Source organism: Grammomys surdaster, unplaced genomic scaffold, assembly GCF_004785775.1.
Source record: "Grammomys surdaster isolate TR1022 unplaced genomic scaffold, NIH_TR_1.0 167, whole genome shotgun sequence".
Classification (NCBI taxonomy): Eukaryota; Metazoa; Chordata; class Mammalia; order Rodentia; family Muridae; genus Grammomys; species Grammomys surdaster.
The window spans coordinates 9,346,977-9,369,324 of NW_021604615.1; the positions used below are offsets into that span (position 1 = coordinate 9,346,977).

General features: G+C 44.8%; 1 protein-coding gene across 2 annotated transcripts in view; it reads left to right on the forward strand.

Moving 5' to 3' along the window:
- Positions 1-22,348, forward strand: part of Dlgap2 (DLG associated protein 2) — a 720,970-nt gene that overhangs the window by 614,386 nt on the left and 84,236 nt on the right. For both annotated transcript variants that reach the window (XM_028766298.1, XM_028766297.1), the window contains one exon: positions 15,067-15,278. In XM_028766298.1, coding sequence (XP_028622131.1) covers positions 15,067-15,278 — 212 coding nt within the window. The remainder of the gene's footprint in view (positions 1-15,066; positions 15,279-22,348) is intronic.

Sequence of the window (22,348 nt, forward strand, 5' to 3'; positions counted from 1 at the left end):
AGCATCTCATGCTATGTGTGTACAGCATCTCATGCTGTGTGTACAGCATCTCATGCTATGTGTGTACAGCATCTCATGCTGTGTGCACAGCATCTCATGATGTGTGTACAGCATCTCATGATGTGTGGACATCCCTTCCCTTAGCCAGTCACTCACTAATGCACATCAGGTTCACTCCCTGTGTTGGCGTCTATGAACAAAGTCATAATATGACAGATAGGAGATAGGTGTGGGTTCCCTTGGGCTGTCCTTTGGAACACCGCTCCAATGTGACCATCCACTCCTAGGTGCCAGGGATGTAGCACAGCAACACAAGTACCCTGAACACATAGATGCTTGTGTCTGTGACCTGCCATTCACATGAGATCACTTCTCTCACGTGACAACAGCATCCCTAAGCCGTGTGGCACATGGTGATGACAGGGAGTTTCATTTGTGTTAAGGGTCCCTCTTCTCCAGGGTGTGGATAAGACAGATTCACCAAGGCAAAATACACACATTACAGACATTGCTAACAGGATCCAGAGCACTGTGCTGTTCTGTATTTTATATAATTCTCCTCTCTGACTTCTGATAATTCTCTCACCAAGAATGACAGGGGAGGTCTCAGCCTCAGTAGACACTGCCACTCCTGAGGAAGCCGCTGCAGCCACTGCCAGCCAGTGGCACCTTTAGCACAACCTAAACATTTCAGGTTTCCTTAAGGGTATATAGTACGTATCTAATTCACAAATCAGAAATCCGAATCCTGTAAGAGCCAGAGAGCTTGGCCTGACCATGCTCTGGCAGAGAGACACCCTCTTAGATACTGAGTAATGGCTCTAAACACTGGCTGAGTCACCAAGTGGCCAATTAACGAAACAGATGAACAACTGTGAATCTTTCTGGGAGTCAGGTGGCAGAGGCTTCCAGCAGTGCCAATTCTTCCTGGTATATCGTCCAAGGCTCACTGGTTCTGTTTTGAAAGGAGATGCTCACCAAATTGCTTGTATAGACAGATTTATTCAAAGAGACAAATTGGTAGTTAGATAAAGTATTATTTTTACAGCAGTAGAAAAGGTTTAAATTTTGCTTGTAGTTGGCAAACCTTAATGATATCCAAATGTACAATGTTCTCTCTGCTTATCTAAAGGAACACCGTGAGTAAAATTAGGGCTTACTCTGGTTCTATCACAGTTATAGTAGCAAAAAGCTTGTCCTTTTTTCCTTTGTGCCTGGGAAATTTCTGGTGCAGTGTTCCCCGAACACAGGGCAGTGCTGTAACAGGCATTTCACCCCGTGTCCACCTTACTCCAGTCCTGAGATCTCTGCCCTGCACTTTACCCTCATCTGCTCAGCACCAGCCCACAGCCCAGAGTCTACCGACCCCGCTTTGCACATGCTCAGTACCAGCCCAGAGACTACTAACCTTGCTTTGCACATGCTCAGCACCAGCCCACAGCCCAGAGTCTACCGACCCTGCTTTGCACATGCTCAGTACCAACCCAGAGGCTACCATCTCTGCTTTGCACATGCTCAGCACCAGCCCAGAGGCTACCATTCCCACTTTGCACAGTCCCTTTTCTGCCTTCCAGTCACCCTGTTCTCAGTGCTTCCATTTATGGAACATAGCAATTGTCTCCAAAGGCAAGTGCAACATTACCCTTTATCTGATATCCACTTAAAAATCCATGACTTTCTGGTGGTTTTGCTCTCTCTACACCTTGCCCCTTCCCTATCAGGTTAGGTGGAAGGGGTCCCATATGCCACCATATCATTGCAGCTGTAATGGTTCCATTATCCGTCTCTGGAAAGTCCATGCTACAGGGCTAGGAAGATATGCCCAGTACTTGCCACAGAAATGTGAGGACCAGAGTTCAAGTCCCCAGCGCCCATGTAATTACTGAGCGAGCATTTGTTGACTGCCTGTAATCCCAGATTTCAGAAGACAGAGACCAGGGACCCCCAAAAATCATTAAGCTAGCCAGACTAGTCAAAAGAGCAAGTTCTGCATTCAGTGGGTAAGCTTTCCTTGATAATGTGGAGAGTAATTAAGGGAGGCACCTGACATCAGATATGGCTTCCTCATGCATGTGTACACACATGCAGGTAAACACACATGAAAGCGCTCACATTTGTGTATGCACACGTTAAAATTAAAAGATACACACCGAAAGATATAGGCTTCTGCTTATGTAAAGCACCCATGATGTATGGCCAGGCACTGAAAGGCAAGAGCCCTGCCATGCTGCCAGGCACCAAGTCAGTCTTCAGGTCTTACCAAGAACTCACAGCGTCTCTCCTGTTGGGGCCAAAGGAGGGAGCCCGCCCTGTGTCAGATCTATTGTCTACACCTTGGTAACCGTAAACCACACATTGGCCTCTGCCTCTCTGTCTCTCCCTCACCCTGGCATTTCTTTTTAAATTCCTAGCTTTTGGAACTTTGTCCTGCCAGGCCCTGCAGTCTGTGTGTCATTCTAGAAGTTTCTCTGGCCTGGAGCTTCCACAGGCCTGGAGCTCGCCACCAACTTTTGGACTTCCCTCCCGCACTGTATTGATCACTGAGGACAGCATCAGTTGTTTTCTCTCTCAGCCAGCCTCTCCAAGCCTCAATGGTAGAAGCCAGGTCAACCCTACCCCCTCCTCTCTGGAGCTTCCTCCTTCCTTGCCTAGAGCTAGACCCCAATAGGGAGAGTTAGCCAAACAGTCAGGGGCAGGTCCAGCTGTTATCTTAACCAAGATGGCTCTTGCAAACATCAATACTTCCCGTCCCTTCAAAGCAGCAGGCAAAGACCAAACAGTCCGGCACTGTGCTGTGAAGATTCAGTGGAACCATGAGACACAATGGAATGTAACATTGACGTAAAGTTCCTCTGGTGCTTCATAAAACTAGCAAGATATGGCTGAGGAAGAGAGGAGGACAGCCATAGAACCCACCTACAAGCCCCAACCGCCTTAGGTCTTCTGTCAACCTCCATCAGTCCTTCTGTGGCTAATGGTGGCCTAGGCTGCTGGGCTTTGCTAAGCACGGCAGCTGCAATGGGCACAGACTTACTCCCCTCCCACTGTTCACATGAGTAGCATGCTCCGAACATTAAACCTGTAGGGAGGTTTGGGCACCCTAGAGTGAAGTTATAGTTTTCAAAAAAAAAAAAAAAACCACCCCCCAAAGAAATAGCTTATCCCCAAAGAGCTTTCCCTCACACGCCATTCTCCGTCCAATTTCACCTCTGAACAAAATCTCCTCCCTTCTTCCCTGTTGTCCTCTACCTGTCTCACTGCCACTTGTGGGAAGATTTATGAAATACACACACCTCCTCAGGCAGCGTTTGTCCCCAGACCCAGCTGAATTGATGTCCGGGTGCATTCAAAGATGTCCTCACAGGGTTGTCCCCTCATGCTGGTGGCGCTAAACTTTCGGGTGCAAAAGTCCTGGCTGTGGGTCTCATAAGCCCAGGCTTCATTTCACAACTAGCATTGGGAATTGAAGGAACTAAAACTAAAGGCATGTGCCTGCCTGTGGTGCTTTGTAAGGACATGGTCTAAAAGAACAAGAAGCCAATGCCTGGGGGCAGCATTTTTTTTCTCTACCGGAAACTAGAGATTTGCGGTTGAGCAAAAGGATGACTTTCTCCATCCACCTTTGGATTGCCCGGAATCCATAGTTAACACTCCAGGACGATTCGTGTTTGTAAGTAGGTCAAAACCCAGTAAATAGAACTGAAGGGGAATTCTGGCCCACGTTCTTCTCCGAAAGGGCTTTTGTTCTTTTATTTTCTGCCTCAGCAGACAAACTGTCTTAAAGCCAAACTTGGAATAATGGGGCAGGAGTGTGGACCAGCGGTTCACTGTGTGCTGCTCAGAGGCCAAGCGGTTCCCTATGTGCTGAGGAGCAGACTCTGGCCTTGGAGGGTACCTGGTACCAGGCAAGGAGGGCACATTTGTTCTGCTCCATGGAAAATATTCTCTTCCCTCAACCCCTGTGAGCACCAAATCCCTGCCACTCCCTGCCCCCATCACCTGCCTCTTTTGCCCCATATCCTGTCTGAGTTGTGGCTTGGATGTTTCCCCACATACAATGGGGAACCACAGTGGAACCACAGTGACCCTAGCTTCTTTGGCCCCTTATCAAGTAAAGACAAGTCGTTAGGGTTTACTCCCCTGCCTGTGTAGCTGGGAGTACATGTGGTTTCTCACAAACAAGACTCCTAAGTCTTGAAAGGTTGAGAGAGATTGACAGAAAGGGATGAGGAACTGTTCCTTCTAAGTAACGCATAGTTCGCTGTTTCCGATTCAGGGCTCTTTCCTCTGAGGCCTTCCCAGCCTGCTTCTCTCCTGGCTGTTTCTTCATCCTCCACACATGGGAAAGGCCATAAGCCCCTCCTGACTGACCCTCCTTCCTTTCAAGGTCCGGCGTGAATTCACGGTTGGAAGCTTGTCTCCACTTATAAAAGCGGTAACTTAAGAATCTCGTTTTTCCGTCACATTTGTCCAATCGAGCAGCGTTTATATTTATTTTTATATTAAAGTTCACATTTACATTCACATGTGCTACATACAGTCAGCAGTCTAGAGTATCAAGAAGCGCCCAGCCCTAACCATTGGCTTCCTCAGATCCCAGAAGCGAGCACTGTGACTGTGAGCCAGCTCGGAGCGTCCCAACAGAAGCCCACTCACTCGTGTCACCTTGCCCATTGCCTGTAGAGAATCTCCATGATACAACCTTTTTTTTTCTCTCTTCTTATTTTATTCTTTGTAACTGGCAGACAATTGCTTTATGTTTGTGGGGAAGACTATGACACTTCAACACATATAAATAGACAGAGGTCAAGCCAAGGTGACAAACAGCTCCATGTCTGTGTCACCTCCTGTTCATAGCCTTCAAGTTCCTCTTGTCTGGCTCTTTGTATGGATTCAAATATGATGTGCGCAGTGGGCATACACTATGCTCTGCAGAATGCTAACCTTACTCCTCCTCTCCACTGGGGTTTGGTGCCTGTTGCCCATCCTCCCTCTTCCACCTCAATGCATCCTTCCCAGGCTTCATTAGCCACTGTTGGACTTTCTTCATCTTAGACATCAATTTTTTACCTTCACCAAATGAGCTAGACACACAGTGTATCTCTGTCTTGTTTTATTTACTGTGTATCCTCCATTGCCACTCAGACTGTTGCAGATGACAAGATCTCCCCTTTTATGGCTCAATAATGTCTCACTGTGTATATTTATGTATAAGTATAGATCACATATATTAATGCATCATATTTTCTTTATATCTAGGTTAATGGTCATGTCTATTGATCGCACACTGTTGGAACTAGGCTGCAGCAGTCATGGTTGCATACGTATCCCTTTAATAGATGACTTTGTACTCTTTGGATGTATACCAGTAGTGTGATCACTTTATAAGTAGATCTAGTTTTAGATATTTTTTTCAAGGGGGAGAGATTCCAATACTGCCTTTGATAATGGCAGAGCTCGTTTACATCCCATCAACAGTGAGCAAGGGCCATTGCCTTTCTGTTCTCTAGGCAGAATTTGTGAGGGTTTTGCCTTTGGTAGAAGTCAGGGAGGGTAGGGTGGCATCTCACCTTTGTTTTGATTTGCATTTCCCTGGTGAGAAGCTGTTGATCTCTTTTTTTTCCCATTGACTTGGTGATTATCCATCCTCTATAGGAACCACTCTATTAATTTCTCCATCCTTTAATGAGATTCATGGGGAAGTGCTATTGAATTGTTTGAGTTTTGTATATATTTTGGAATTTGTCACTATGTATGATGCTACATGACTGTAATCCAAGATCTTATGAGCTGAAAGCAGAGGGATTACAAGTTCAAGGCCAGCCTTAGCCACATAGTGACTTCCAGGTTCTGTCTCAGGAGAGAGGGAAAGAAGAAAGGAAGGATGACAGGAAGGGAGGGAGGGAGGGAAGGGGAGGGGGAGGGGGAAGGAGGGAGGAAAGAAGGACCACTTTAAAAGTAGGAGGGAGGGAGGGGTGCGGGAGGGAGAAAGGGAAGGAAGGAAGGAAGGAAGGAAGAAAGGAAGGAAGGAAAGTATTTTCCTATTAGAAAACAAGGAGCCACTCGATTGGCTTCTGTGATGAGGGCTGGGTAGCCCAACCATGGCCACCTATTGAAGTAACAACCCAAGAAGCTAAGAACCCAGGAACTGATGGGTTCACAAAGCCAGATGCCTCAGCTATTCCAATCTGGCGATGAGAATTTTCAGGATTACTAAGGAATTGCTTGGAAGGCTGAGGGATCTGAAGTCTGATGTCAGCTGGGGACACCAAGGGCAGTGACAGAAACAGATGGCAGAGCAAAAGCATTCAGTGCCAAGAGGCGAAGGTGGTCAGGGAAGAGGCTCTGCTTTTGCTCTTACACTCTGCATCCCAGTCACCATGAGAAGGTGCTGGCCACTCTGAGGGACTGTCTTCTCTACCCAGTCAATCCTGAAATGGCCTCATGGACCTGCCCAAAGGTGTGTTTCCTCGTTGAGTCCAGATTTCATCAAGTAGAACATCAATATTAGCCATCCCGGATGGATAGCACACAGATACCGTGCGGGTGGCTTCCTCACTCCGTTGATTGCTTCCTCTGCTGTTTGGGAACTTCTTAGTTTCATATAATCTCATTTCCTGTTATTGCTCTTACTTCTGGTGTTCCGTGAGTCATATAAAAACCATCTCTCATGCTGACACCTGAAGTATCCCTGTGTTTTCTTCTAGGTTCGGAGTTTCAGATATTGAGTTTAGGCCTTTGATCTGTTTTCAGTTTATTTTATACAGGGTGAAAGACAGGGGTCTAACTTCATTCTTTCGCACAGGGGTTATCCAGTTTTCTATGTACCACTGATGGTTGCCTCTGTCATTTCTCTGGTATATGTTATTTGCACCTTTGTCAAAAATCAGGAGGCTACCAGTCTAAATATTAATTGTTCTAGCCCATTAACATAACAGGTCTTTCCATTTGTATACTTGCATATATGTCTGCAGTGTGGGGACAGAAGGAGCTTCTTCACAGTCTTTCATTGGCCCTTTTCAATTTCATTATATAAGATATTCATTTCCTTCATTAAATGTATTCCTGGATGTATTGTTTCCTTGTAGGTGCTGTGAGTGAAAACACTTTCTTGGCTTCATTATTAGCAAGTATATATCAGTTTCTAGCAGTGTTTCTGAGTTTTTTCACATTGGCTTCATATCCTGCAACTTTACTGAATTCACTTATCAGTTCTAACATCTATCTGTCTAATATTAATCTTTCCGTGGAGTCTTGAGTTGGTTTTTTTTTTTTGACACAGAGAAAGAGGGATAATAACTCTACTTACTTTTCCTGGTTGAACACCTTTCATTTCTTCTCTGATGTATTTGTTCTAAGACCTCCAGTACTGCGCCCACTGTACCAAATACGAACTGTAGCCATACATACCTTTCTTTTATTGTAGACCTTAAAGAAACATCTTCAACATTTCCTCCACCCCGCTCCATCTGATCTCGGCTATGGCTCTGTCACATATAGTCTTTAGTATGTTCAGATGTGTTCTTTCTGTACTTAACTGGTTGATGTTTATCATGAAGAGATGTAGAAGTTGTGTCTTTGGGGCTAGTCAGTCACATAGAGTCCTCCAGGCCTTCTGTTAATATAGTGGATTATTGGTTTGCATACGGTCAGCCATTCTTGTATTCTTGAGAATAAATGCCTCTTGTTTGTCCTGCATTAGCTCTTGAGATGCACTTGGATCTTGTTCGCTATTACATTGAGAATATTTCTATGTATTTTCAATAAGTATGTTAACCTTTGTTGATTGGTTGTATTCTGTCTCATTTGGCTTCACAGAATGGGTGAAGTTTCCTCTCTGCCTTTTATGGTTACTTTGAGAAGAATCAATGCTTGTTATTAACAAGTTTAGTAAAATTCAGCACTGAATCTATCTTGTCCCAGATTGGTTTTTTTTCCTTATTCTTTTGTTTGTTTTCTTTTGTTCTTCTATGTTTGAAAATGTTTTACTGCTGGCTTGATCTTGTTTTCTTGGTTTTGGTTATTAAAGTTTCCTGTGTCCTTATGGCTCAGTTTTGGTAGGTCATATGTATTAAGAAATGTATCCATGTCCTCATAAGCTTCTCAATTTGTCACCAACACAGCTTCTGAGATTTTATAGTGCGCCTTGTGTTTCTGGCTTACCAGTTGTAATGTATCCTTCATTATCTTAGGTTTCATTTTCATCCCCTCTCTTATTTTATTCTTAATTAGCATCACTAAAAGTAACATTGAGCTATAAGGATAACTTGTTCATTGCAGACCCCAGAATCAGTACAACACAGAGAGCCACACAGGTACCAGTAGGGTGAGGCAGGGGCACTGGGAGAGCGTGCCCACATAAACCTATGGTCACCATGCAAGGAGTGGCAAAGCAGGGACAAGAGAGGATAGGACACTTCAGTTTGAACACTAAGTGTTCTTCCTAGGTATCTGCAGCAGAAGAGCAGGGGCCCACAGGAGAGATTGGGATGAGAAGTCTGGTTCTGTAACTCGCTGTGAAAGGTGAGCTTGAAAGACTGTCTTTCTGTGGCTTTCAAGACTACAAAATCAAAGCATCCAGAATATAGAAAACAAAAGGGTCTGACTAACCTACTAGAGGCATCCCTAGAGAGGAAATCAGGCAACACGCAAAGGAAGCAGTGAAACCCCAAAGCAGTGGATTACCTTGAGCCAAGTGTCCCCACATGGCCTAGTAAGAAAAGGCTGGGACATGAGCACCATCATTAAACCTTGACTCAGAGATTTGTGGCTCCTATTAAAGATTCTTCCCAAACATTCTCCATGAAGCCCTAGCAAACATGCCCCCAGCATAGCCAAATAAGTAAAAGGATGTGAGAACTGCCCACAAATCATTCTTGACTCAGAGATGTGGAACCCATATCATTAGTCTTCCTGCCTGTTCTCCAGAGAGACACCTGGGTATCTGATGCAGGCTATATAAGCTCACCATCCCCAAAAGGACAGATGTGAGACCTCAGCTGTGTCTCCTGTAACCTCTGACCTCTTATCATAAGAGACCGTTTGGCTATGCTTTTCCCACCAGCCTCTTCTCCCTTGTTTTATCTGACATCAGCCTCCGCAGAAGCTGCTTTGAGTCCCCCAGCACTAAACAAGAGCTGACTGATGTTGAACACTCAGACCCTTTCAGGTTGGCAGTTGTGGAGCTGTAAGTTACTCTCTCAAGAATACTTTCAACCCACGCAGACTCCAGTGGGCCTTGTTTCATGTATGATAATGCCCAGAGAATGACTCTCCCAAAAAACCATTGAAAGAGAAAAAGACAGGAGAAGAAAATAGATAGAGACAGAGGCAGAGAGACAGACAGACAGATTCAAACAGAGAAACAGAGACAGAGAGACACATACAAACAGGAGAAGAGAATAGAAACAGAGGCAGACAGAGAGACACAGAAAGAGAGAGAGACCGACATAGAGACAGAGACAGCAGCTCCAAGGGAAAGGATCGACCATTTAGCCAAGAGCTAATGACTCAGAATGATTCTGGGGCAGGAAACGAATACCCAGATGCTGGAGGGATAGATTCTGCACATACTCAGGCTCCAGTGTATCTCTGGAGATGAGAGTTGGCTGCTCACAACCTGATGTAGAAAGAAACAAGGCATGGGTCTGAGGCTGGCCTTCACAGCTGCTCTTTTTATACATGGTTTCTTAGTGTCAGAGGTCTCCTTTCCTAGCCCTAGACGCCCTGCTTTCTGGCATCTACATCCAAAACCTCTCCTAGCTCTTGCCTCTCATAAAGCAAACACTAGCCAAAGCTCACCGTCACAGACCAGATCGCCACTGCCCAGCTTGGCTAGGAAGACCTTGGCCTTGGAAGTCTTTTCACCACTAGAAGTTCTGCATAGAGCTCTTGCCGCATGCTCCCAGGTTCCTTTGCACAGAATTCTTGCTGCATGTTCCCAGGTTCCTTTGCACAGAGCTCTTGCCGCACCTTCCCCAGGTTCCTTGACCTCAAAGTACACCCAGGCATCCTGTTCTAGCTTTCTTTATGCTGCTGTGATATAAACAATCTAACCAAAAGTAATGTAGGGAAAGAAAGGGTTTGTTTCAGCTTACATTTCCAGGTCACAACTCATCGCTGAAGGAATTCAGGGAGAGAACTCAAGACAGGAATCTAAAGACAGGGCTACTTGCTATTCCATGCATTACTGTCTCCAGCCAAGGAAGTACAGGAGAAACCACAGAGGAATGCTGCTTGCTGGGTTGTTTGCACGCTTATTCTCTGGCTCATGCTTAACTGGCCTTCTTATATTGCCTAGAACTACCTGCCTAGGGAATGATGTCACCCACAGTGGGCTAGGCCTTTCTACATTAAGTAATGATTCCTCATAAGCATGCCAACAGAACAGCCTGATTAAAAAAAACAATTACTCAATCCAGACTGCCCTTATAGGTGATTCTAGATTTTCTCAAGTTGACAGTTAATGCTAACTATACCCCTTACTCTCCTTCTCCGACAGGGATTCTCAACCTGTGGGTAATGGTCTCTATGGGTGTCAAAGAACCCTTTCACAGGGGTCCTCTAAGACCATCAGAAAACAGATATTTACATTAAAATTTATAACCATAGCAAAAATTATAGTTACGAAGTAGCAATAAAAAATAATTTTATGGTCGGGGTATACCCCAACATGAGGAACTGTATTAAAGGGTTGCAGCATTAAGAAAATTGAGAACCACTGTTCTCTTCTAATTCTTTATAAACTCACCAGACTGTGTGTCCCTTTATACAAACACTTCCAACATCTTTCCGAGTATTCTAAGATGAAGCTCATATGACCTCTTTAAGGACATGTTGTTGAATGGTGGGACAGATAGGGCATGGAGGGAGAAAGATGGCTATGGGTACATGGCCTGATCTCTAATGTAAAAGAAAAAAAGAAAGTAACTTTTAACTAAAAGCATTTTAATAAAATAAAAAATGTTTGGGCATAGCAAATCTGCACAGAATAAAGTGTTCTGGTGTTTGTTTCTGAGTGAAGGGTCGCAGTAATTGGAGAGCTACAAATTAGAGCAACACAGGCGTGTTGTAATGAGGACTCAGACTCCAGGAAGGCTCTGCCAGGCCTGGGGGATTTGGAAATGGTAAACAATTCCTGGTGAATTGCCAACTGAGTGATGTTCTCGCTCTCCTTGATTTACATGGTTTATATTCAAGAAGAAAAAAAAAATCCATTGCTCATTAAAATTGCCAACTAGAACAAATAAGCCTGATTTTCACACAAGGCATAGCAAGGCTCAAGGAAAACTGTCTCAGATTTGTGCGGGACGTAGGTAGTCATTTCTTGGTGGAGTTGCACACGGCTCCCTTTAAAACAAGCATCTTTGGACCTCTGGGTGTGTGAAAGAACTCCCTGCGTGAATTGAATTTCCCCAGATGGGTCTGTGGAAAGACTGGTAACTCCATGGGATGCTCTGTTTGGGTCCCTTGTCATTCATCTGCCCTCCGTTCGACGGCATGCAGGGACCAGCTGTCACTCTCCCTCGTGGCTCGTGTACTTGATACTTGTTTAAAACACACACACAGACACACACACGGTGTCGACGGAATGAGGAAAATGTTTCCTGAGAGAACACAGCTTCAGACGGCATGTCCCTGTAGTTTACCTAAGAAGGACGTTACTGTACAATTCTATCCCGTCTCCCCTGTGCCTTGCCTGTTGAAAGAAAGATGTTTTCGTTTCGTAGTGTTAAGCCAGGCTTAAAGTACAGAGCCATAGTGCACACAGATGTCAGTCTCAGGAGAATTCCCCTTTTACAGAAATTATAAATGCTGTTCACCACTGCATGCTGGCGATTGGGGTAGCTGACTGCCTTGGCATAGTGAAGGCAGGGGGTTGGCTCTGCAGTGGCTGGAAGCCTCTAGCTTGTTTCCCTGAGGCTGTGAAGCTGCCACACGCGAGTGCCAGGTGCACACTTGGCCACTCCTCTGCGTTCTGCTGCCGGTTTTAACATTTTTCTACCATAAGGGGAAGGTTTGTTTACTGAGACTTGGTGGCTTTTCATAGCCCAGGCATATGCTCTGGAAATCGGCTGCTTTACACTCCTTCTGTATTGAATTTCTTTTTCTGTCAAAGGCTGTGAAATTGGCTTCTTAAATCAGAAACAGAAACATACAAGCTGGTCTCATTTGTTAGTTAATCTGTAGGCTTCTGGGAAAAAAAAACCACAATCTTTACCTTGTTCTTTATGGAAACATGGTTTTGGTTTAAAAAAAAACAAAAACAAAAACAAAAAGCCTAAATTCTCCATAAACCTGACTGTGAGCATTGACTTTGGAGGCAGCTAGCATCTTCTCCCTCTGTCCTCTTCCCTGTGACCATCACCTGGAATGCTCACTGAGAGATGAAGAATGTAGGCTTTTCTGGTCCAGCCCAGGGGCTGGCCACCTGTCCCTTTTAATGCTGTTTATTCTGCCTGGACCATTCCACTGGCCAGATTCATACTAAGTGGTCCCTGGAGCCTCCCTCCAGGAGCCTGTATTGGCTGCCGGTCACCAGCTTTCCCCAGAACCCCCACTCGCGCTAACCTTTCAGCCTAAGCACGCTGTAATCCATCACCTTCAGAGTGTATCGCTTCATGGTGACTTTCAGGGTTCTGGCAAAACTAATATACAATTTAGAAAAGCTTAGAAGATATAAATAGATGAGAAAATCATTGAAAACTCTCTATCCCCCTTGCTCTTTGCTGATACCTGCCGTGCCCCTTACCACTGTGTTCCTCCACTAAAGCAAGTCTGCCCACTTCCTGTGTCTCCCCTCCTGTGGTTTGAATGTGTCCCCGAGAGTTTATGTGCTGGAAAGTGAGTCCTCAAATCCGCATGCTCCTATTCAGAGGTAGTCCTTTGGGGCAGTGAGTTGTCCTGGTCATAGCTATGATGACAGCATGTATGTAATACAGTTTGTGGTCAGGAAGCAGAGGAAGAAAGGCTCACCTGCCTCACAAAAGCCCCTCACAGAAGCTAAGCAGATGCCAACAGCATGCTTTTGGACTTCTAAGCCTACAGGACTATAAATTAAATCAACTTCTTCAGAGCTTACTGCATCTGTGGTATTCAGGGATGGCCCAGAAAACAGGTTGTTCTGCCTTCATAACCGTCTTATTATGTCTAAGGAAAGATTCTTCTGAAATTCCAATAGAGTCCATGTGCAGCCATTCTCAAAGACAAATTACCATCCTAGCTCCCTCCTTTGTCCTGGTAACTGACTCTCAAGGTTTACACAGAATATGAATGGGCTGGCCCACCTTTGCATAAAAACGGGGACCCTGGTCATGATGGGAACATCCTGGTCATCTGGTAAGAGCCACAGAGATGGTATTCCTCTGCCTGGATTTCCATCGTGTGGTTACTGAAGAGGCTTTGGTAAGAAATCACCCAGATAAGAGTTCCCAGGTGCTCCAAGAGTTGGTTCATTGAACATACATACTGTGACATTTCTCTAGTGTTGAAGGATTTCCACTGTCAGGACATGGTGTCTCCCTATATAACAAGATTGTACATGGGTGAGCCGATACCAATACAGCCTCTCTATGTCACTGGTTTCCATGTCTGTCTGCCTAAAACCAGCTGGTTGTGATGAGTGTGGCCTGTGCTTTAACATGGTCATTAAAATTTTACCCAGCCATCTTACCATGGCCTGTGTTCTTCCTCAGACCTGCACATAGTGTAGCAGAGAGCTGCGTTGTTACAATCCCAAAACACTCAAGCTACAAGCAACACCTACCCCACCTCAGTGCAGAACATATGATCTGTTAAGCCCTTGAGCGATAGCTGCAGCTCGCAGTATCAAGCCTTGCTACAGAGTGGGTTGGCTTCATTTTGGAGAGAGCCAGCTGAATTTGTGGCCTCCCTCTTGGGCCTCGTGGGTTATGTTATACCTTGGCACACAAAGATAAGACTATAACACAGAAACACTCAAACACTGACCAGCCTGAGGTACAGAATGAGAGAAGAATGTAGAGGAGCTTCTGACTACAACGTGGAAGACATCAGAACCACAGGCACAGCACACACCACGCTATTCAGGAAGGAACATTGGTGCCTTATGCCAAAGAGCCTGCCATCCCATTAGCCATATGGGTCTCTGTCAGAAGGGCCAGAGCACTTGGCTCCGGGCAGTGTTGAGGCTGGAAGGAAAGCGGGATCCCTCTCAGGACAATTGCAGAATATTGCTGAAAATTGAAGTGTTTTACGATAAAAATACCACTTTGGAAACTTTTTAAGTGTATAGCTTTACCACTCCCCTCCACCAGCAGCATCTGAGAGCCTCTCCTTCAGCCAGCATCAGCCTTTACTAGCCTGTGGAGCTGTTGGCAGAATTGCACAGCCTGGGACAGTGCCTTGCTTTGGAGCTGTACTGAATCAGGGGCTGGGCTGCTGTTCTAAGACACGTCGTGTTCACTCTTGTGAGATGTAGCTTATCAGAGGAGCCAGGATGCTGACCAGCTTCATCATCTGGTGATCGAGGCTACCGTCAGGCCAGGGACACCACAGGAAGAAGTTGTGTTGGCATTCTTTGAGTCTTCCTTAGAATGCACAGTGACATGAAGTTCTGCCTGCATTAAGATGATGGGGTGTCTTCTTTCATCTGCCAGTGCGTGTGTTTTGTGTATGTCATGTGAGTCTGCTTTGGGGATTGAGCCTCTTCTCCTTCGTTAGCGTCTGCCACTGGAAGACATTTAGCAACGACGTGGATATCACCGTCACTGTCCCTTCTCTTTCTCTTTTCAGTTTTCTTTGCTTGTAATCACTTTTGATTCCAAATGGAAATCTAGACGTCAGAAATTTCCCTCCATTCCTAGTACCTTCTCAACTTTCCCCATAATGTTTTATCGTTTACAACGGGAAAAATCAATGGCTTCGCACGGAGACCCTTTCTGGATTTGGAAGGCTGTGGAAAAGCATGTCTTTACATGTACGTGACTTAAAATGGTGAACACCCAAAGGAGCTATGTCTTCCAAGAAATCACAGGACACATCCTCAGAGGGGCGTGATTGATACAGGCTGTCTCTGCTCTTTCCCAGGTGCCTCAGGACGATTGGGGTGCATACCCCACAGGCGGCAAAGAGGAGGAGATACCCTGCCGGAGAATGAGGAGCGGTAGTTACATAAAAGCCATGGGTGATGAGGAGAGTGGGGAGTCAGACTCCAGCCCCAAAACATCCCCAACGGTGGCCATCCGGCCGGAGCCACTGCTGAAGTCCATCATACAGAGACCACTTGGAGACCACCAAACGTAAGGACGATGTCTTTTCTCTCCTGACCTCTCCCCTCTTCTTCTCCATGACTGTTTAGTTGTGGGCTAGCTATCATCAGTTTGCATCTAAGTTGACAATGTTAGCACCTATGCCTTGCATTTTCTCATTTTTTTTCTTCTCATTGATATCTTAGGATACTTTTATTACCAGGGTTTTTTTTTTAAATATTTCTTCTACTTCATGGGATTAGAACATAATTATATCGTTTTCTTCTTCCCCTTTCTCTCTACAAACCCTCCCATACACTCCTCCTGGCTCTCTCTCAAAATTGTGTCCTCTTTTCTTGTTAACTGTCCCTTAAGTACAACCTGGTCAGTCTATACAATGTTTTCTGTGTGTGTGTGTTTTAAGGGCTGACCATTTAGTATTGGATGGCCAACTAGACCTTATGTTGTTTATTTCATAATTATGGAAATATGCTTGGGCAATGTCTTAGTCAGGGTTTGTTTTCCTGCACAAAACACCATGACCAAGAAGCAAGTTGGGGAGGAAAGGGTTTATTCATCTTACACTTCCACATTGCTGTTCATCACCAAAGGAAGTCAGGACTGGAACTCACACAGGGCAGGAACTTGGAGGCAGGAGCTGATGCAGAGGCCATGGAGGGATGTTACTTAACTGACTTGCTTCCCCTGGCTTGCTCAGCTTGCTTTCTTATAGAACCTGGGACTAACCAGCCCAGGGATGGCACCACCCACAATGGGCCCTCCCACCCTTGATCACTAATTGAGAAAATGCCTTACAGCTGGATCTCATGGAGGCATTTCCTCAAGGGAGGCTCCTTTCTCTGTGATAACTCTAGCCTGTATCAAGTTGACACACAAAACCAGTCAGTACAGGCAATTTATGTGTCTGATTAGGATTTTTTTTTTTGAGGAGTTCGGGTGGTTAGGGTAGGATCTTGTGTAGCCCAAGTTACCCTGAACTCTTGCCTCTGTCTTTTATACATCAGCACCTGACACATCACTCCAGTATTTGCATTACAGGGACATGTTTCTATTCACATGACAGTGTGGGTATATGTCTAAGGACATATCTGAACAGGGGCTTTTCTGTGGACTCTCACTTTGTAAGTACATGCCTAGACAACAGATTTTTGAAAGGGCAAAGAAAACACTTTGGTTCCACATAGATCAATAGACATTGTGTATTCATTCAAAGGTTGATCATTGATAAGTTTAACTTCTGAAATATAAACAGCTAAAACCCACTCGGGAAACTAGCTATTGAACTATGTGTAATCCAGGTGCTCTCAGCGGTCTCCCTGATGGTGTGCCCAGTATGTAGGGGAGCATGGATGTAAAAGTTAAGAAGCACCCGTGCCTTCCTTGCTTCCTATTTTCAGATGCCTATGCTATGTAAGAGGACAGCAATAGGTGACAAGCCGCTCAGTGTTCTCTGTGTGACTTCAGTCACTCCCTGTGATGCACAGTGGAGCATCAATGGCCTGATCAGAGGAGGAACCCTCATGCATCCTCCACCTAGCCTGGGATTCACAATAGCAGGGCAGTTCTATCATAATTTCTCCCAATAAACCCAATAACTCATGAACATTGGCTTATAAAGTAAGCGTTTAAAAATTGAATTGAAGCAGAATATTACTGGGGGAAACCATGCACCCTGGAAGGCCCATATGAGCAACACCTCCCCCCATGCAGCCTGGGTCGGGGGGTCGCTGTATAAGAAGCTCTCCATGCAGTCTGGTGAGGAGATCCTGTGAGCGAACTTCCTTCCTGAAGAACAGAGAAGTACTTAGCGCAATGTGAATTAACCTCATTCCTCTGCTTACCTGCAAGTCCAACTGGATCGTGGGCAGGGCCATCTGTATGAAGGAGGGTGCTCTGGGCTACAGTGAGTCCAGGAAGAGAAACCAATTTTGTTAACTGAAGCTTTTATTTCCTAATAAGCCACATAAATAAATCATTTTTATTCTGGAGCTTATTTATATTCAAAGACTGTTTCAGATGAAATTGATTATTCTAAAATTGCATTCAAGATATAATTGTAAATAACTGGGTCGGGCAGGCCTCTGGGTATTGTTTCCTCTTCACACCATAGAATTTCCCAGCAGGAGTGATTGACAAACCCATCCTCGATGCAAAGTGATTCAAAGAGTGAAAACGGCCACAAGAGTGTGCCCATCTCTATGAGATTCTAGTCTCTTCAGTGCACAAACCATTTGGTTACCTTTGGTGTCATCTTAGAAAGCAAATGTGATGGTGAATGAATCACCAGTTAGCTGGGGTCATGTCTTATGTTGTCATCATTTCATCCTCCTGCACCCTAGGGACCCTTTGGTGCTTAGGTACTTCCTGTGTCACTCTGCAATCCCATAAACTAGAAGACTGTTAAAGATGCCTAGCCCAGCCTAGGGGCTCGAAGGAGGCTGGGCCTCTGGTTGTCAGTTACCAGTTCTCTTCTGAGCCATGTGTAATAGAAAATCTACTCTGTGAAAACTGCAGATATCCTGCGTCCAAAGCAGTACCTCTTGGAACAACACCAGAATTATTCTGCTGAAAGCCGTCTTGTCCTTCATCATTAAAGAGTCAGTCCCCTTGTTACTGAGTTACAATGTATCCGTATTGTTCACAAAGACACTTTTCACTTCCCCAGATAAGCTATCCAGAACACTGCAGGATCCTAAAAAGTCTTTCTCAAAGAAAAGTAAAACAACCACCAAGCGCTGAAGTATTCCTTGCAGCTGTCCTCATACCTCAGAGCACAAGCCTCTCTGCTGCCCCATTCACAGATCAGGATGGCCGCCCGAGGCCAGATGGAGGCCTGATGGAGGCCTCCCCATCTGTACAGCAGCCCCTGCTGTGTGCAGAGCACAGTGCAGAGTTATTACCAATTCATTTAAATGTGAATTCCAAGCTACTACTGAATCCAATTTACTGCACTTTTTAATTAGCTTACATATTAGCGTTGAGATACTTGAATTACCAATTCCAGTCTGTTATTATGAAAAGTAGACCTAATAATTTAATTTGAGCCTTTTGCTTTGTTTTGCTTACCTGAATTAAAAATCAAAAGTCTAATACTGTTGAACCTGCCTGAGCCGTTCAGTGGTGAAGGCAACACTTTAAATGTGTAGAGAAAGGAAGGCTCACTGCAAGAGCCACACTCACTGTAAGGTGACCTCTGCTGGTACCCCCAAAGTCTTCACATATGTGGCTGTATGTTCTTGGAGACACACGAATACTGTAAGGCTTGGTCTTGATGGTCAACCGGACTGAACTAGCCATGACTAGGACTAATGAGGACTGCCACGTGGTGCAGTGACCAGGAGGGTAACCTTCCCCCCAACAAGGGGTATAGCAACTTGTAATGAGCTAGTCAGATGAAAACAGTGCCAGGGGAGAAGCAGCATGTAGGCTACCTTTTCTTTCTTTGCTGGGCAGGTGTGTCTGTCCCTGAAGCAATCCTTCACAGGCGTTAGACACCAGCTTCCCCAGCCTCTCATGTGGAGGCTACTTTTCCCTCAGCTACAAGGCCTTCCGCACTTCCTTAAGCCTACTGAGCTTCCAGGTTTAGGAACCCAGTTCTCAACCTCTCCAGCATTAAGGCAGGTATTGTTGGGCTATTCAGCCCATGTGGAAGCCAATTAAGTAAATTCCCATATATATATAAAGTTTTGTCCTTTTGGAGGACACTTCCTAATATAGAAACACACACACACACACATTCTGTAGCCTTAGAATGGATAAGAAATCTTTAAACATTTTACATTAGAAAAAGCTGTAAGAAAGTGGCCAATTTGAGTTAACCTTAGTAAAATTAAAAAGTTATTCGTGGCCAAAGCAAAGAAGCCCACAGACCAAAAGTGTTGTCACCAGGCTAAGCAATAATGAAAACCTGGGAGAAAAATTTCCATGTGAGAATACACATCAGTATTCTTAACATATAAAGGCATTGTATGAATCAAAGAGAGGAGAATAATACAAAAGCAGGTCATTTTAAATAATTGGATCTTTCGGGAGAATAGGACGTTTGTAACTGAAAGACCTAAAATTTATTCCGAAATGGTTTATGAAGAGCATAAAAACACGAAAGAACATAGCAGTGTCCTGTTTGTCCGTGTGTCCCTGTGAGAAGCTTTGGAATCCCTGAGTGTCCATCCTGAGGATGACACTGATGATGATCCTGAGGAAGACTCTGATGGCACCAGAAGAGGTCACTTTACAGTTAGTGTGGCTCTTGCAGTAAGTCTTCGTTTCTCTACACATTTAAAGTGTTGCCTTCACTACTGAATGGCTCAGGCAGGTTCAACAGTATTAGACTTTTGATTAACTTTTAGTTAAGGTGAGCGAGCATGCTGCTGAAGACAGACCTCAGCTAGGCAGCTCTCAGCAGGAAAATGGGCAACCTGGCTCCTGTATCTCAGGAATGGCACACTTTACCAGCTCCGTCTCTGGCACGATTCTCTGATTGATTAGCACCAAGCATCTGACACAGGAGGCATTACCACAGCCAGGCAGGAATAGCATTGACCTTGACTTTTACTGCTCCACAAATGACAAAAGTAACTTTCCACCAAAACTTAGGAGAACAAAAGGTGCAGCAGGGACAGTTCGGTGGATACATTTCCTGGAGCACAAGCGTGAAGACCTGAGTTGGGATATGTAGAAAATCATCCAACCAGGAGCTCAGCAGTTCAGACAGAGTGATGGCTCTGACAGAGGACCCACACTGGGCTCCGGGTACCAGCATCAGGAGGTTAACAATCATATTTAACCCCAACCCCACATGCAATTGCACTCATGTGCACATACCTACACAGACACATGGTTTAGAAATAAAAATGGAATCTTAAAACAGAAAGGACACAAAGAAATCACCAAACAAGCTTGAAGAGAAAAACTGCCTATGGATAAAAGCAGGAACCATGAATGTGTCCAAAACAGGGGAGACGGTGAAGTGGTCTGACACGACCCGGGAACTCAGAAAGAGGGGAAGGCAGAGCGCCTCCTGAATGAACAATTGAGAAGCTCCCAGACTAATGAGATACAACCGTTTACAGATGTGAGAATCTAAGATGGCCACCAAAGCCAATACAAAGCCCAGCATAGTTATGCTCGTCACATTGTATCAAAACCAAAAGATACAGAGTAAACAACTGCCGCATTGAACACAGAGAACAAGCAAAGATTATAGCAAGCATTCTATCACAGTCTGTTCAAGGCAAGAGACATGAAGGAGAAAGCTTTAGCATGTTTTAAAAAGAATTAATGTCTACTAGCCGTATTCTGTCCTAGACTCAGAAAAAAAATACTGTCCATAAATTAAAGTAAATGAAGACTTTCCAAAATGAAATTTAAAAAAAAAAAAAACCAACTGAGACTCAACTCAGGATAACTGCCACCAACACCTCAGGGTTTTATCCCAGATTGAACGTCAATCAGTCCTGCAAAGATTCCTCACTGGCTCAGACTCTGCCCTGCAAGGTGAAGTGGCCATCTCTGAGGGATTTAAAATGTCCCTGTGCCTTACTCCGTTCTGTTTTCTTTCTGAGTGATGTATTTGGACCACTTCACATCTCCCACATTTATAACGTGCTCATTTCTACTTTTATCCCCTGGCAGTTTTTCCTCTTCGTGTTTGTTTGGTGATTTCTTTCTATCCTTTTTGTTTAAGATTCTAAGAATTAATCCTTCCAACAGCCTTGATTCTCCTGCATTTCCTGGTGGGGGTCTCCAGTGCGCATGTGGGCTCTCAAGGCCTCTTTCAGGAGTTGGTAATGCGGCTTAGTTGACGGAATGCTTGCTTCATTCACGAGGTCCTTGGTTCCATTTCCAGAATTACATAAGCTGGGGCAGCGGTAGCATACACCTCAGCCACAGCATGCAGGAGGTGGAGGCAACAAGGTCAGAAGTTCAAGGTCATCTTCAGCTACATAGCTAATTTGAGGTCAATCTGGCCTACATGAGACCCTATCTCTGGTGTATTTTAAAAACAAACAAACAAACAAAAAACTTCTTTAGATCAGCTGCAGACGCCTCCAGAAACCCACTGAGTCATAGGTTCATCTCTTATCTTTGATTATAACCAGCCACATGGCAGATTCTTCATGAGCTTGCTGAGCTCTGAGTATAAAGAATGTAAATATATTTATGATCCTTAATAATATAAATATATTTATAGTCCTAAATATATATATATTTAGTCCTTATTGCCAAACCTGATATCAGCTGTTTCCCAAGAACACGAGGGACCCCAGCACACCCCTTTCACTCTCAAGTTCAGGACAGTCCTCTTGGAAACTCTCTAGAGGAAATCCCCCTGCCATCTGGTCCGCTGGAGCACAGAGTTTACACTCCCATCTGCTCTCCTACTTCCTTACGTCAGTGTGATAAAATATCCCGGCAAAGGCAGCTGAGGAGAGGAAAGGGTTTTCTTGGCTTACAGTTCCAAGCATCATCCCATCATTTAGTAGGTGTCGAGGCAGAAACTGAAGTAGCCAGTCGTGCTATATCCAGAATCAAGAGCAGAGATAACAAGTGCTTCCTGGCACCTTTAATTTGCTTGCCTTCTGCTTACACTTGGCTACCTCTCCTCATTCCTGTGTTGCTCGGGGCCCAGCCCATTTTCAGAGTAGGTCTTTCCATTTCACTTAACTGTCAAAACAAGACAGTCCCCCATAGTCATGCCTACAGGCAAACATGATCTAGACAGTTCTTCAATTGAGGCACCCTCCTGAGGTGACCCTAGATCACATCAAGTTGGCAATTAAAGCTAACCACCACACTTACCTACTGCTTTTCCCATGAGTCTGCATACCAGGGAAGGCAGGGGCTGTCTCCTGCATCATTGCTTGTCATATAGTCATTACTCAGCATATGACTGAATGTATAAAAGCAAAGACTTAGGGACCATTGCTAGTAAACCTAACAAATAAACTGTTCCTAGAGGCTCCTGTGAAGTGACATGTCATTAAAGAGTGACCACAGCAGCCATCAGGCTAGGAGAAGAGTATGCAGCCAAGGCTCACGTTGTCAGCTTCTTACGCTCTGTACAATTAGTCAAAGGGGCAGATGTCTCCCCAGACTTC